At 37.2% G+C, this 16,467-nt stretch overlaps 2 protein-coding genes across 5 annotated transcripts in view; one reads left to right on the top strand and one right to left on the bottom strand.

Annotated features, from left to right (window-relative positions):
- LOC140146682 (AFG2-interacting ribosome maturation factor-like) overlaps positions 1-10,887 on the bottom strand; it is a 37,366-nt gene extending 26,479 nt beyond the window's left edge. The window contains exons 1-5 of one of the 3 annotated variants that reach the window (XM_072168553.1): positions 10,762-10,887; positions 6,942-7,224; positions 5,367-5,546; positions 4,364-4,476; positions 3,422-3,519 (exon numbers count right to left, since the gene is read on the bottom strand). In XM_072168553.1, the coding sequence (XP_072024654.1) occupies positions 3,467-3,519; positions 4,364-4,476; positions 5,367-5,546; positions 6,942-7,213 (618 nt within the window). In that variant the 5' untranslated portion in view covers positions 7,214-7,224; positions 10,762-10,887 and the 3' untranslated portion in view covers positions 3,422-3,466. Of the gene's footprint in view, positions 1-2,833; positions 3,520-4,363; positions 4,477-5,366; positions 5,547-6,941; positions 7,225-10,574; positions 10,675-10,761 lie in introns of those variants that run through there. The other 2 variants (XM_072168552.1, XM_072168554.1) reach the window with 2 other exon arrangements.
- A 163-nt stretch (positions 10,888-11,050) lies between these two features.
- Positions 11,051-16,467, top strand: part of LOC140146683 (uncharacterized) — a 30,510-nt gene continuing 25,093 nt past the window's right edge. The window contains exon 1 of one of the 2 annotated variants that reach the window (XM_072168556.1): positions 11,051-11,170. The gene's annotated coding sequence lies outside the window, so the exon portion shown is untranslated. The remainder of the gene's footprint in view (positions 11,171-16,467) is intronic. The other variant, XM_072168555.1, reaches the window with a different exon arrangement.

Here is a 16,467-nt window from a genome sequence, read left to right on the forward strand (position 1 = left end):
ACATTTATACATTCATTGAATAACCTTTGAAAATTTGGGTACAAAAACTCATAATCTGCAACTTGAGGTCAAATTTTGCACTGTGATTATGTAATTGAGGTTATTGAACTATGCCATTGGGATGAGGCTATTGTGGTCCATAGTGACAATGGTGTGAAAATTTAAGTTACACTTAGATAACATGCTCATCTGTCAGAACACAGTTCTTTAACCCCCATTATACTTGCACATTCACTTAATGACCTTTGAATATGTTGGGTATTAAAACTCATACCCAACAACTTGAGGTCAACTTTTATGCTATGCCTGTTGAATGGAGGTCACTGAACTTTGTCATTGGTTATCATTTTGGCTCATAGTGTTTTAAATCATAAAATAAAATCATCCATTATCCTGCTCAATTCTTTATACTTTGACTTATGTTTACAATGTACATATGCTCTGCATGCCAGCCTTAGGCTTCAACATAAAAAGTCCAGGTTTTGATACATATTCTCAAGCGCTATCTTAAGAGCCACTGAACCAATTACTAGGCTTGTTTGTACTCATTTTAATGCATTTTCCATGTTGAATATGGTCATGAAAATTTACATTTCTGAAATATTTGAATTTTCAAAACAAATTTTGAAACTTGTCTGCAGTTGACACCCGCATATCATGGAGATATAAAGCATGAAACAAATCCTAACCCTTATCCTAACCCTAAATCTTAACCCTAGTCCTAACTCTGTTATTATTTTGTGCCCTCTTAATACACAAAGGATAAACCCAATTATGTTTATATATATATTATCTGTTTCCTCTTGTATCATCTTGTATCATAGAAACTTGGGGGAAAAGTGAATAATAATCTTGGAAATTGTTGTAGCCCGAATATGTTAAAATCACACAAACTTTTTTTTTCATTACATGCTTTTTGCATAAACATTTGAGCAAAACTAAAAATGCACATAAAAGGGTTGTTTTAATAGTAGAAAACTTGAAAGTGAAATGACTGAAAACAAGCAAATATATTTTAGAAAATTTAACACAGAAATGAATTGCACAAAATTACAACTTTTATTATCATTTTACTATTATATACAAGTGTATATTAAATATATGCAATGTTACCTTTCAATGGGCAAGGATATATCTCACGATAACAAGTAAAGTTCCAAGAAAATACCAAAGGCCAATATGTTGCTTGGATCAAAGTGCTGCATGCAGTCCGGTAGTATGATACTAAGTGTCTTTAGATATCCAGATTGATTCAATAATCAACAAAAACTTCAACATTGGCAATTCAGATGTTATATGCATCTCCCCACCATGCAGGGGCAAGAATTCAATCAAATTGGTTTTAATACAGCCAATCACATGTATGTATGATGTTCATTCCAATTCCAATATTTGTGGTCAACTTGCTACTCTTGTACTCTTGTTTAATGCTCTCTTAGTATGAAGGCCAGCTGCTCTCCCCAGCCCGTAGTGGCGCTTTGTTAGCCTATTTTTTGAACACAGACCACAATCATGTTCTATCAGCGAAGATGAGAAATGCTCTATAGTTCTATACCAACCACTCAAATTGTGGTGCATAAGGCAACTAACTATATAGGTATACGATGTAAACCACACTCTCAGTAAACTACGAACCTACACCCACAAGGCAAGCCAAGCGTATATTTAGCTATCTTTGACCACGCCCATTGCTAGAGAATCCGTCAGCGCTGTTTAACACACCATGCACACAACATAGTTCTGTGGACTTTGGGTGGAGACGCTATCAACAAGTATAGCTTGTTCTATTAGATCCTGCTGGTCTAGTGCGTCACTTCAATACTACACCTACACCCTATCTTGGGCTGTTCCCATTGAAATCTACCCCCCTATGGAAGACATGGCCTTAATCTCCCACATAGGGGGTATAGATTTCAAATGAAGTTTAAGTAACTCCATTTGAAATTCACACTCCCTGTATGGAAGATTAAGGTCATGTCTTCTGTAGTAGGAGAATGGATTTCAAGTAGAATAGCCTGCATTCAACCATGGTTAAAACCATTGTGGAAATTGGACTTGTTCCAGCAAAATATACCTTAAGTGTATTTTTCCAAAAAGGTGAGATTTACTTATGTGCAGAAAGGGACAAAAAGTTGCTTTTTTATGAAACCTTGTTTTTAAAAATTGAAGGTGTGGTTTTGAACTTTACAATGAATTTAGCCTATATTTTCTTATGTTTTTCTTTATATCTTTCAAGCTTGGTTTACCTATTTCACAGAACATGCCAGGCTGACTAGTATATAGTATTTTGCTGGAATGGGTACAAACATATAAAATATAATAAAATAATACATGAACATTCATGCATGAATTTATGTATAGAGTACTACAAATTATTACACATAACTGCTCTGAATTCATATTCAATTCAGATCTATGTGCATGGAACCAATTGGAGTGGATTTAATTAAAGCATGTATTTTTGTAAGATTCTGCAAATTTTGGGGTACAAACCAAAAGACTGATAAATTGCTGCAAATATAACTACATTATATCTGTATGCCTTCCTTAAGGGGGTACTACACCCATGTGGTAAATTTGTGACTATTTTTGCATTTTTCTCAAAAAATAATAACACACTGGTAACAAAAGTTATGTATATTATTGGGGCAAGGAATCCAATTACTAAAATGGAATTTCAGTGACTCGAGACAAGCGGTTCGTTATTTATGATAAGAAAAGAGGTACATCCTAGCGGTACCTTATTTCTTATCATAAATAACGAACCACTTGTCTTGGGTCACTGAAATTCCAGTGTAGTAATTGATTCCTTGCCCTATAATATACACAATTTTTGTTACCAGCGTGTTATTAGTTTTTGAGAAAAATGCAAAATTAGACACAAATTTATCGAGGGGTGTAGTACCCCCTTAAGGCAGTAATTTAGTTATTGTTTTTCATTGTATTGCTAAATGGAATGATGATAACTTGATAAGTATATAAAAGTATATATTTTCAGAAAGGAAATGATGCAGGGAATCCAATTAGTATACAGATTCTTGCAAAAATGAGCCGTTTTTGAGAAAATTACAAAATTTGATTTACTTTACTGCCTTGTGGAAGGCTTACTGAGGCCATGTCTGTAACAAATTAAGTGGGTAAAATAGCATCTATGTTTTTTTAGTGGAAGGTATACAGCAATACAAGTTTGCAGAATTTACCCAATGGTAAAGGAGCCCAAGTGTGCCATCAGTGAATCTTTACACTTACAGTATGATAATGTTATTAAAGAGTTAACAAAATATTTAGCAAACTCTTGCTAGCATTTGACATATATATCAAATTGTGTCAAATAAAAAAGATAAGAATTGAGACCGCCTTTTTGACCCATAATTAAGCATGTGTGTGTAAGGTTGTAGAACCTCATTTTGCGATGACGTACCGTGCAGAGGGCAAATAGATTCCCTGTCAGTTAATCCAACACCAATCATGAATGACCAGCAACATCTGCCATGAAGAAAGACACATGCGCAAGAATATCTGAGAAAAGCAAGCAAACAAATACTTGATGTATATTCATATATACATAGCAGTACACATAAATAGCAAAATTAGACTTCCACGCTACTCAAATTGGGTACACTCACTGCAGCGCTTTGAGTGTACCAAATTTGAGTGCTGTGGTGAGTGTACCAAATTTGAGTAGCCTAGAAGTCTTGCGCTGATGTTGATGCGAATAACTCAAAATCTATGCATCAAATTTTAAAACTGAAATAGCAAAAGGAAACCCAGTTTTGTTTTGCAAATTTTGATGCCTCATTTGTCTTAATAGCCCAACATTTGTTGCCATGGTGACCCTTTGAATGTAAAAGATGCCTACTTAAAAGTTGTACCGAAACCCAGGGCCGTAGCAAGGTTGAAAAATGTGGGGCGGCCAACTCAAATGTGGAGCGGCCAAAATACAAATATATGCCCAAATTGAAATGAAGATATAAAGAAAAACATAACAAATTTCTCAAAAAGTGGAGCGGCTGGGGATGCCATGGCTTGCTACGGCCCTGCCGAAACCCATTGAGAATGTTGAGAGTGCCTGGTCGTCACTGGTCAACGCTGGTCATCTGACCAGTCATGTAGAGAATGTAACGGCACACTGACTTGAGTAGCTTTTTAGTGCAACTTTTGATAATGCATCTTTTTCATTCATTTTAAAGAGTCACCATGGCTACAAATGTTGAGCTATCAAGACAAATGAGGTATCAAAATTTGCAGAATTAACCTGGGTTTGTGTTTGCTATTTCAGTTTTAAAATTTAATGAATAGATTTTGAGTTTTGTCTCGTAATAAAGGGGGGGGGGTAATTACTTTTTGGTAGATGTTTACATACCTTGGAAGAAATTTTTGTCTGAACTGTTAAGTTTCCACCTGCTGGGTAAAGCCTGGATCTCACCTAACCTGTCGTATGATAATGTATCTAGGATCCATTGTCTATTGGCACATCTGATGAGGAGAACTGGTTAAGGGAATCAGGATCAAGTGACAAGTGATTGTTGAATAGGAAATATGCACCTACATTGTATTTAAGAAATAAAAGGGTGATGCCCTATCCTTTACACCCAAATTATGTATCCGAGGCAGTAGAAACGTAAATAATGCCTATTATTTTTAAAAACATTTTTGATGTTGGACAGTTTGAAATTAGATGCACTCACAAACATAAGTAATAATTTCATAAGAAATAAATAAATTATTTATTAATAAATAAAGTTATTAGTATTGCATGCAAATTGAAGAGGTTGCCGGAACTGTATCCCCATTCCAACTTTGTCACACATGCCAGGGATTTCTGACCTCTGGTCTGTTTTTTTTGTCCTTTTAATTGCTCTCAATATTGTTTTAATGTTTATAAGTACTTGTTTTGCCCCATGTTTCTTTGTTCTTGCCTCATTTTATTTTGTTTTTATTCGTATTGTTTGCATTTTATCTTAAAAGGGCATTTCGTGATCCACAGCATCATCCCCCCCCCCACTTTTCTCAAAAAAAGTTGAGTTTTTATATCACTGGAAACCTCTGGCTACATAATGTTTATGTACAAAAAATTTCTTGCAGATTAAATCATTTAGCAAAGATATCGTGAAATATACCAGAAGAAAATTATAACACATTGTCTATGGAGCAGTGTAGTACACATAATCATGCATAACTCTCAAACGCAAAATCACAATCAACTGAAATTTTGCGGAAAAGCTTTTTACGTGGATATCTACGACATGAAATATGTCATAAAAAGATAATGCTAGGATCATGAAATATTCCTTTAAATTGTTTGTTTTCACTTTTTGATGTTGCTGGTTTTTGTTTTTCTTCCATACAATTTATAACAAGGATACATAGATGCATACTGCCTGTCTATTTCCCAAAGCCACTGCAGCATATCAACAATAGATGGCCAGGTGGCAGTCCTCTGTGTTGCCTTCTGCACCCCAAACTCCTGACTTATCTTCTGATATGATGATAGGGCATGTGTGTACTGGTAGTATAACTTGGTTCTTGCAGACTGCAGGGTTTCTCTAGAAATAGTTTTCATTTTTAAAAGAAAAAATATATATCAGGAATGCAGATCATGTAGGAAGAGATTTGTAAGGCAAACACAAATTTCCAATTTGATGTGGAATGTGTTCCCTCTCTTCCCTCCCCCAGGTTCAAACTCAGTCAAAATAAGCCTGTCTATGCTCAAAACCATACCGCGGAAACATGGCATGTTGCCTCAGGGGATCAACGCTAAGTCAGGTACCGCGTGAGCAAACTCAAAAATAGCACAAACAGCGCGAGCGTACACAAAAGAAACTTCACGCGTAAGATAAGCAATGTCGCCAGGTCTGTACGCTGTACCGGCGTCAGCTGAATTCGAGTACGCTTAGAGGGCACAGGCATGGAAAATTCCAATCTGTGTATTAATAATCTAAGCTCAAATCACACAATTCTACCATTAAGGGGGTACTACACCCCTGTGGTAATAAATGTGTTTTTGCATTTTTCTCAAAAAATAATAACATACTGCCTACTGGTAACAAAGGTTATGTATATTATTGGGGCAAAGAATCCAATAACTACACTGTAATTTCAGTGACTCAAGACAAGCGGTTCAGTATATATGATAGGAAATGAGGTACATGTACATCCTAGCGGTACCTTATTTCTTATCATAAATAACGAACCGTGTGTTTTGGGTCACTAAAATTCCAGTGTAGTAATTGGATTCCTTGCCCCTATACCCAACTTTTGTTACCACTGTGTTATTAGTTTTTGAGAAAAATTCAAAAATAGACACAAATTTATCGAGGGGTGTAGTTACCCCCTTAAATGCTTAAAACACATTTTTCCATTTGAAATCCATACACTCTCTAGCCCTTATGGAAGACCATGACTTGAATCTCCCACACAGGGAGTGTGAATTTCAAATGGGATGGGTGACTACATTTGAAATTCACACTCCCTGTGTGGAAAATAAAGGTCATGTCTTCCAAAGGGGGTGTATGGGACAACTGGAATAGCCCACTGGCCATGGCATACATGTATGCAGGGACTGTCTTTTGAGGAGAGTGAGAGCAATCAGTGATCTGCTACTGCTCTCCTTAAATCTGATCGAGGAGAGTGACACTCCTTAGCTGACCATTCTCTCCTTGCATTCTATTGTAAATGCTCTAAACAGCTCTCCTTGAAGGCTCTAGAAGAGCTATTTAACACTCTCCTTGCACATTCCAAAAGACAGTCCCTATAATTGCAAGTATCATTAAAAATGAGCCTTAATTGGTGACTCTATGAATGTGAAGTGTGCTTTTGGAGATAAACAAATTGGAAAAAAGAATTTTACTCAATGCACAAAAATTAGCGGTAATTTTACTAATGTGCACGGATGCTTTGAGATATGTATTAAATTAAGATGGCCACATATTTTTGCTTACAATTTCCCCTGCAGTTTACACAGGATACCTTCCATTGACTGAACCAGTTTCACTTCCATCCTCCCTGGGAGGTCTGGGTATGCCGTAAGCAGAAGCACACTCTCATGATCAGCAGCAGCGCAGCGACAGCACTGGAGTTGTTCAGCTAAGTTGCTGAGAGACTCAACTAATGATTGGCATTCCTGAATAGACTCCTGTAGGAGTGAGATTTGTTGCTCTGCAGACTTGTATGCTTTGAGCATCTGCTTATAAATGGTGTCCTCGGCCGGCATGGCAAAATATTCTGAAATGAGAAACAAAAACATAATCGGAAATTAGGTTGAACTGTTTCGATAGAACACTTGAAATTAAATTCTATTTGTGGGTACATCTTCCCAGCAAACACAAAATGTTATGGAAAAAGATTAAATGTTGTTTAAGGGGGTACTACACCCCTCGATAAATTTGTGTCTATTTTTGCATTTCGAGGCTTGAGTCCATAGAAAGCTAGCTAAATCTAGTAGATTGATCAAGCATGACACTGTGTAAAACCAATGGAAGTTAGTAACAGCTGATCACGAAGAGCGACGGCCGGGAGATCACACCAAAAATGTTGTTAAAATTGCACTTCAACTCAATTTCAGTCTGTTCAAAATATAGAAACCTAGCTTTGCTTCAAAAGATCATACATGTAGTTGACTCAACAAACTAAAATACATTGTATCCACAGATTATTTAACATGTGTTGCAAAAAATTAAATGACAATGTTACAATTTTTCATATGTACCGAAAAAATGACAGCTGCACGCAGTCAAGCCTCGAATGCGCATATAAAAATTAAACTATTGTGTGCAAATTCTAAGCTGCCTGGACCCAGTTGTACTAGTAGTTCTACAAATTTCGAACGTTTGAGGACTTATTCTCAAGTTGCCATGGGGGTTTGAGTCCCGGCAGGACCGGAAGTGGCTCGAGGAGGCACAAGATAATTCTGTGAAGGGTTTGTGACAAAAATGGTGGCAGCGGTGGTCCCTGGTGTTTCTTTAAACACCAGGCGGATCCAGCCATCGGAAAGGGTTAGGCGTTCATATAGTGGCTGGCAGTGAGTCCAGGAAGTCCGGGGACGCGCCTTACGAGGAGGGGGAGCATTGTCACAGAGGTATAAGTGCGTTAGTGTTATAGACCTGACAGGGAAGTCCTCTTTTGGTCTATACGCTAGTGCGCTCGCCTTAATCCCAGGGTCGTGGGTTCAGGATGTTTCCGTGAGGGGTTTGTGACAGTAGAAAGTGCCATATGGTGTCTCCAGTATTAATCGTTTTCATTATACATGAAAATGTCGCAAAATATTAATATTGACAATAATTATAACAATTAACCTGTTTTCATATTTCGTGGTGAAAAATTATTACAAATGTGTAATTTGCAGTATTACAAACAGGTTAGCGGTACTCTGTACAAATTGCCTATACCGATTCTGAGGACAAGACCTGTGGCACAGTCACATCCCCTGCTTTGTACGCATCGACCTAGTGCCGTACTATTACGCTGACTTTCGTATTCGGCGAGGAGGACGATTTCGACCTCCTGGTTTGTTTACAAAGGTAGACAAAAGACCGTCCCGCTTGTCCAAACACTCAAGTATCAGAAGGATGGTCCACAATAGCGTGATTCACGTACCATGAATAGACATTAAAAAGCTGTCACGTAGAACCATGTGCTTCTATTTGTCCAATTTGCCATCAATATTTCATATATGGAAACAGTTCAGACTAGCTCGAGATACTCTAGCTAAACTACAGGTTTACATTTACTATCTTACATTATCTTGCTGTATTTCAGCTAGAGCTCCAAACGACAAGCTTCCGGGTTTTTTTGGAGAACAATACTGTTACGTAAGATGAAGAAGAAACCCACCTCGAGCCCGCCCTACTCATTATTTCATTGTACTTATTGCAATTTGCCTCCACACATTACGTAATCAACACAAAGCTTTTGTGAGGATTAGTGAGTGGATAAGAAATTGACAGTGGAGGATACGAAGGACACGCCGATTGTTAGCTGTCAATCATGAATTGCCGCAACGTATTAATATTTTACTGCATGGCATTCCGCAAACACCAAGACAAATTATGCCGTATTTTTCCAAAGATCATCTCATATGAAGTAAGCTGAATGCGATCTGTACTTTTGTAACATTCCGATCGCTTTTGATCACCTACATGTATTATCGGCGAATTTACTTGAAAACACGTGAGTTCATGTTGTGTAAACATAATTAGCATAGACACAAATGAAATTACGATGCAATACAATGCAATTTGAATGCGCAGCAGATCTATAGAAATAACGTTGCCCGGTTTTATGCAGAATTAGACCCTGTCTGGTTCAGACACTTATTGGTCGGAGCTGGGAGTTTCAATTATTGGAACTGGCCTACTACACTGCACTGTATATCCTACTACACTGCGCAAAAAAAGTTTCTTTATGGTTAGGAAATTTACCCACTATTACAATCTAGCGAATAATTTTGTACGTGTGCTAAATAATTGCATGCGGGTGAGTGTCCTGCGCATTTTGACACCTCAATCACTACTCTACGACACTCCTGAGAAATGATATGAATGTAAAAGTAACACGAGGTCGAAAAATGAAAATTGCAAAAAGGCCTATTCAAGTTTTCAGCATAAAAGAACACTAAAAACAACAAACATGCAGTTAACATTTGTTGTTTAATTGCTGAGCACATTTCAGGCATCATACTGCCGCTTCCAACTTCACTTGAGATTAATCTCTTTCTTTACCAGTCTTTCAATACTTTGTGTGTCCACCGTTGGCTTCCCTTACAGCAGCCACGTGGCGTCTCATGCTCCTAATGAGGCTTCGAATGTTACCTTGCTCAACCCCGTTCCACTTGTTGATAACAACGCGACGCAATCCCACCAGAATTGTATCTGCCTTTATCTTCTTGTTGACTCGTCTCTTGTGCTGATCCCAAAGGTTCTCCAAGGGGTTAAGATCAGGGCTTCTGGAGGGCCACTCAAGTGTCTCAATTCCTTCTGCTTCCAGGAATGCAGCTGTAATCATGACCTGTTTTCAATCCCTTTTCCAAATCCATCTCTGAAAAGGTAAATGTCTTAGTACCCACTCACCTTTGTCTTTGATCATTCATCTGCACAATAAGCAAAGGATGATCCAACATGCATCAATTAAAATGCTTTAAATTAAAATTGGGAATAATGAAACCGTCTTGGATCAGTGAATCAGCTCTAAAACCATTGAATAGGCTTCTTTGCAATTTTCATTTTGCGACCTCGTGTTACTTAAACATTCATATCTTTTCTCAGGAGTGTCGTAGGGTAGTGATTGAGGTGTCAAAATGCGCAGGACAATCTCCAGCATGCGATTATTTAGCAAACGTACACAATTGGTCGCTAGATTTTAAAAGTGGGTAAATTTCGTATCCATAAAGAAACTTTTTTTGCGTAGTTTATATACAGGTCTACAATGTACAATGTAGTCCTATTCTTGAGTAAAAACTAAAAAATAACCCAACCCAAAATTTTCATTTGAAAAAGTGCACAAATAAAAAATATTAAAATGGATAGGCCTATGATTTAATGCTCTGACACAACATTCATAATAGCCTAGATACCTACCAAGACTATCATTATCATCATCATTCACTCATGCCTATATAATTCAAGCCCATCAAGCCCTACAAACAGCAAACATGACAAATGCCTATGTACACAAACCCTCTCTCACACTCAGTCTTGAGTGTACCATGTCATGCCATGGATGGTCATTGCCATGGATGATAAAAGACATTAGTGTGTGTCATACCTGCACCTGTGAAGTTGCACTGAATTGCAGTTTTCAGACTATAAACATGCCAAAAAAGTAGCTCAGATCAGAGTAAACAGCAAATCATGTTTTGTTTATCGACATTGCACATGTTAACCTTTGACCATAGTTCGCGATGTGTACGTGACCTCCGTTGATTTACATTGATTTTGTGAGTATTATTGAACTGTGCTGTAAAATCGAGGTTGATAATCACTTTTGGGCAAACCATAAACTCGCATTCTGATTGGCTGCTTTAAAGATCAGCTGGAAATTTGGCGCATGTGCAGTAACCTTTATCTTGGCCTGAGCGGTGAAAACAAATCTTAATTTTTTACAGCTCGAAAAAGTAATAGAAATTTGGCATTTATTCGTTCATAGGAATTACTTTGATTTATTTTATACGTAAGTACGTGAAGTCAAATATGTGTTTTACTTGGTAATTGCATCGATCACGCCAATTGTAATGACAAGAGATCAAATTTTGCAATTTAATTTGGTGTTGTCGGGAGGTAAGCTTATCATACCATTGTACACCATGTAAACGGGACTGACGGGTGCCGAATTTTGACCCATTTTCGCTTTATTGCATGATTGTGATTCTCTGATTTAAGGAATTAATTTATTCCTTACTTACAAACTGCTATATTCACAAAATTATCATCATTACCTGATCATCAAATCGCTATTGTAACTTCCGGTTTTTTTAGGACACTTTGCCCTTTGCCTATCTGGAAAATTCGGGTTTTGTGCGTACAAAATATAATTTAAAACTTGTTACTAGAATAAAAACAAACTTAAAAAACATTATTATTAAATGAATTAATTATTTAAATATTTTTTTAATGATAACATTATGACAATAATAAATAAATTATTAATAATTACAGCAATTTTCCCGATAGGTCAAAGGACAAAGTGTCCTAAAACTGCAAAAACTGTCCCACAATGCATTGCAAACTTCCAATGCCGATTGGGCTTATTGCAAGATCATGATCATGATGATTTTTAATTTAGGCCAGCCAACAAGGCCCAGGGTATGCCTGCCACTTCCACATACTTGTGCATAATACGGAAGGTCGATTTGTGCCCATAAATGTTTAGGCCTATGTTAAACTGTATGTTATACAATTTGTACAGCTATCATTTCTACCCTATGACGAACCGACATACCTGTAAATCAAATAGCCCACAAAAAACTGGTCATCGCTGGTATTTTTCATGAAGAAAAACGACACTTTTTTAACGCCGGAACATGTCCAAAACACGTCAGCTGACGTACAAGCCTCCCCACGCATGTACATAAACAGTGTTCGATTTACCGCCTGCATACCTGCACCAGTGCATGTAACATTCCCTTTGTGCATGCAGCTTTTCACTACCTGCCTGCACGCGTGCATGTACGATTTTAGCGCTAGCGATATGACAAGGCCAATATACAAAAGTAAACAAGCAGTCAGTCCGATTTGGAAAAACCCAATCTATTTTTAGCGCAACATCCTGACTTCAGGCCTGACGCAATTGACAATTCCCGATACCCCTATCACGTGAGAACTGTCACTTTTTTTCATTGACTTCCCTAGTCTTCTACACAGCCAGTTTGTGTCGGTCTGATACTCGTCGATCCTAACGAACATTCGCGATAGCCACATACAGTCTGGTCCGAGACTATGACTTCCCTTAGAGGAGCTAGCGTAATGTGACGTCATCCACCAATTCCCGATACCCTCGCACATGTCGAAGCTGTCATTTTCATTTAATTGAAAAAAAAAGAACCGGAATTTAAACCGTGGGAAATATTTGTTTACGTACAGAAAATAATCATAATAATGTCCAGCAAAAAAGGAAATAGCTCAAAAAACACTTGCATCATTCTGGAAATTGTGCACCTTGTCGGCGACTAGTTCTCTAGAACAGATGAAGCCACAGCATCCAGTGTTTTGGCTAGACTGCGGAACTCAGTCCTCAATGATAGTCAGTCATTTATCTTTTGGTCGTTATATGACTATCATTTGAGGGACTGAGTTGTTATAATATATCTTCCGAGGTGCAATTTCAGACAATAGCTGGGGATTAGTGGGGCAGAGGTTATCTATTGAATCCTTTCATGACCACTGAAGCATAGTCAAGTATGCCAAGGACACTCGGCACAAATTGAAAGACCATCACAAAAGAATGCATGCATGTCAGGTCATCGACACCAATTTGGTGTTTGTTATGACACAAATTTTGTGTCTGTTATGCACCTCGAAATATGTACCTTAAAGTCTGTATCTATGTTTTGGCTAAGAAATCGGCGAGTGATCGGCATAAAAATGACACTGACAGTGGAGCCGGGAATATTATTACAAGCTTAACTGACAATGATCGTGATTCAATGTGATTTTATGTTTGCTTTAATTTTGGTGCATGCACACTTTTTGCTGTGCATGTAGAAATTTTGGGCTACATGCACCAGTGCAGGTAGGAAAAAATTTGTAAATCGGACACTGTACATAAACAAGCCGTGTTCATTGTTTAATTGTCACCTGCAGCTGTTCGCAAGAAAACTTTCTGCATAAAATTACCTGGGGTCGTTATCAGGCCTGAGACACACTGGCGCTAGTTTGAGGACAGTCACTATGAGTTACTAATGTCGGCACATGCAGAAAATGTGTGATGGGTCGCCATTTTGTGACTCGTGCAAACTAACACAAACAAATTATTGGACTTAATAATCTTTTCAAGTTTTAATAAAACGTGCATCTATCATGATAATATTACATTTTATTATTTTATTATTTGAATTACATAAGCTATGTCAATTTTGTGTACATGTTAATTTTTATATGGATTTACCTGTGTTGATTTTAAACTGTTGTGAACGTGGAGCTACGCAAATTGGCAGGCGATTACCCACCATGCAATGCGAATACACGGAAACGATCCAGTTTAGGATGCATCGCAGTTCCTGTTGTGTAAACCAGGCGTAAACCGCCCATCCAACCTGATCGTGTGCACAGGATTTGTGCTGGAGGCTAGTTAATGCGCACAACCAATGCGCAGAAGAAGACCTTGATACTAGGCGGAGCTTACGTTTCACAAGAATGATTGACAGCTGTGAGTAAGTGAAATTCTGTTCTGTGATTGGTACAAAAATATGGTTCTCGTATAAATGAATATATTATCCATGGCTTCAAAATTAGGAACTGTTTCTTCCACAGAGCCCTATATAGGGCTCTATGGTCTCTACTCATCATACACGACCGTCAGAAGATCTGGCCAGCGGCACGCGCTTGCCAATCAGGCTAGCTATTTGTACGGCGTGGCCTCTCATCCTTTATTATCTCTGGTTTTGTCACGCTGGTAGATTCGCCCACCTGTGATTACTGACCTGGATCTGACAGAAGATTGTGGAATTTACGATTTTCAGCAGCAGGATTTTATGAAACTGCCAATATTTGCAAGTATTCTGAAGGATCGGTAATAATTAAAATATTTTTCATGGTGTCGGTAGTGCAAGTTGAAGTTAGTGAATTTGTGGTTTTGTATGTTATGTGCAAGAGTGTTTTCAGGAAGCGTAAATAGGCAGGCCGTTATGCTAAGCTCTCCATCTTATATGCAAGTTCGGCGACGAACTGGACACATCACATGGTAGTGTGATGTGTCCAGCCTGGATATAGGCCCAGGGCAGGCTACAGCGCCGAGCATGCGAGTAAATAAATATAATAAATACGGTAAACATGAAAAAAAATTTAATTTACAAAAATTATAATTTGAATTTTGATGTACGTAACAATACTAATATATTATTCAGGGGGGGGCCGGCCAAGATTGGCTCAATTTTGACGTTGTCATTTTTGTTTTACACGTAAGGCCCTTCACAATTTAATTCTTAGTTTCCTGTTTCAAGTTTGAAAATAAAGGACGAGGCGACTTTTAATTATTAATTATTAATTATCTATTACTTCTATTATTTTGAAAATATGGTCGTGACTATTATCAACAGTCCATTTGGTCATTTTGACTAGACTACGGATTTAATTATTTTACCTTTATAATTGATTTTTTTACATTAACATTAGTAGGGGACCCTACAATGTTCTTGTTTTATATTCATAATCAATGTTGAGATGATCAAAAACAGATATTAGCAAATAAAAGTAATTAAAAAGTCAATTAAAAGATGAAAATACCTAAATAAAAATAAAATAATTAAATATTTTTCCATTCTTGATTTTGGACGCGCGAGGGAAACAGGAAACTAAGGATCAATTGTATTAGGCTAAGTAAAAAATAAAACATGTTTCACGTCCGAATTTTCGAAAAAAAGGAGGAAGAGGGGGCTTTTTGTTTTCTATTTTTTATCGCAAAATTGGTGTAAATACCCATACTTAGAGCTGTTTTAGCGTACAATCCGTACATACAATAATGCCTGGAAAAAGGAGGAGGCAAGGTCTTAGCCAGCCATGCGTCCACACGTCTTTTAAGACGGCCTAATCTAATTTTAGATGGGTGGATTTTATGGATTTTACATATGTGATAGCTCTAAAACAGATGATTTTAAGGTTATATGAACTTGAGACTAATTTAGAGTGATATGTAAAGGGTCATGTGTCATATGGTGGTGCACATTTGCGTTACAAGCACTGATTTTGATCATTTGCCCTCATTTTCACTAAAATTGATACATGTCTATGTACGTAACTTTACACGCCAAATGTTGATTACATTTTTGAAAATATTTTCTTTAGAGTGTATCCTACATTTATTTTAACTGCATATTTGGATTTCTGGGGTAAAATGCTTTCCAAAAATGTATACTTTTCCTATCTTAGGGTGTATAATTCTCAAGATACAACAATTTAAAGCCAAAACGCATGAAAATCCAGGCATTTGTGTGTAGAGAGTAGGGAAAAATTGTGGGTCTTGTGACTTGCGGTTCTCAGTGAGCACTTGTAAACATGAAATAGATCAAATTAATAGTTGAATATGAATATTGAATGAACAAGCTTTGATTTGAGATATGATTTGCATGTATAGCACAGAATTTGGCAATGATAAAATCTAAAATTCAAAAAGATATCATGTTTCCACAACATTTCTCATAGAGATTACACATACTCCTCTACCGCTTATCCTCTACCGCTTATCCTCCAGGTTTATCCTTGTTAACATTTTAATATTTTTCACTAATTAAATAAATGATAATTTCAAATTGTGAAACATATTTGAAAAGTAGAATAATCAAGCTGTATAATGAGCCCAAACTTTATGCAATTGGACACAGATTAGCTCTGTAACAACAAGTTCAATCTGAAAGAGGAGAGAAAAATGTAACGCCTCCCACTATTTTGGGGTCCCACCATATAACACATGACCAAAGGCCAAATCAGGACATATTTGACCGCAGTGACCCTTCCATGGGTATAGACAAGTTGTTTTATATTTGAGGGTCAAATTTTGGTATCTGCTTAGACGGGTGGTTTCTGATTTCTGGCTAAGACTCTGGGAGGAGGCCCTTTTTTATTTGTTGTTCTGAGAGTTACACCCCCTCTAATGATCACAAAACCTTCCTAAAATGTTCTTGTATCTTAACAAGGCTATAGAAAGCATCCCAACTTCCTGGACATATTTTTTGAAAAGTTATAACAAATAAAAAAAAAAAATATATTTGAAGAAACCTCAAAAAAGGAAGCGGGAGGGGCGTGAAACATGTTTATTTTT

This window comes from Amphiura filiformis, chromosome 2 (genome assembly GCF_039555335.1).
Source record: "Amphiura filiformis chromosome 2, Afil_fr2py, whole genome shotgun sequence".
NCBI classification, from domain to species: Eukaryota; Metazoa; Echinodermata; class Ophiuroidea; order Amphilepidida; family Amphiuridae; genus Amphiura; species Amphiura filiformis.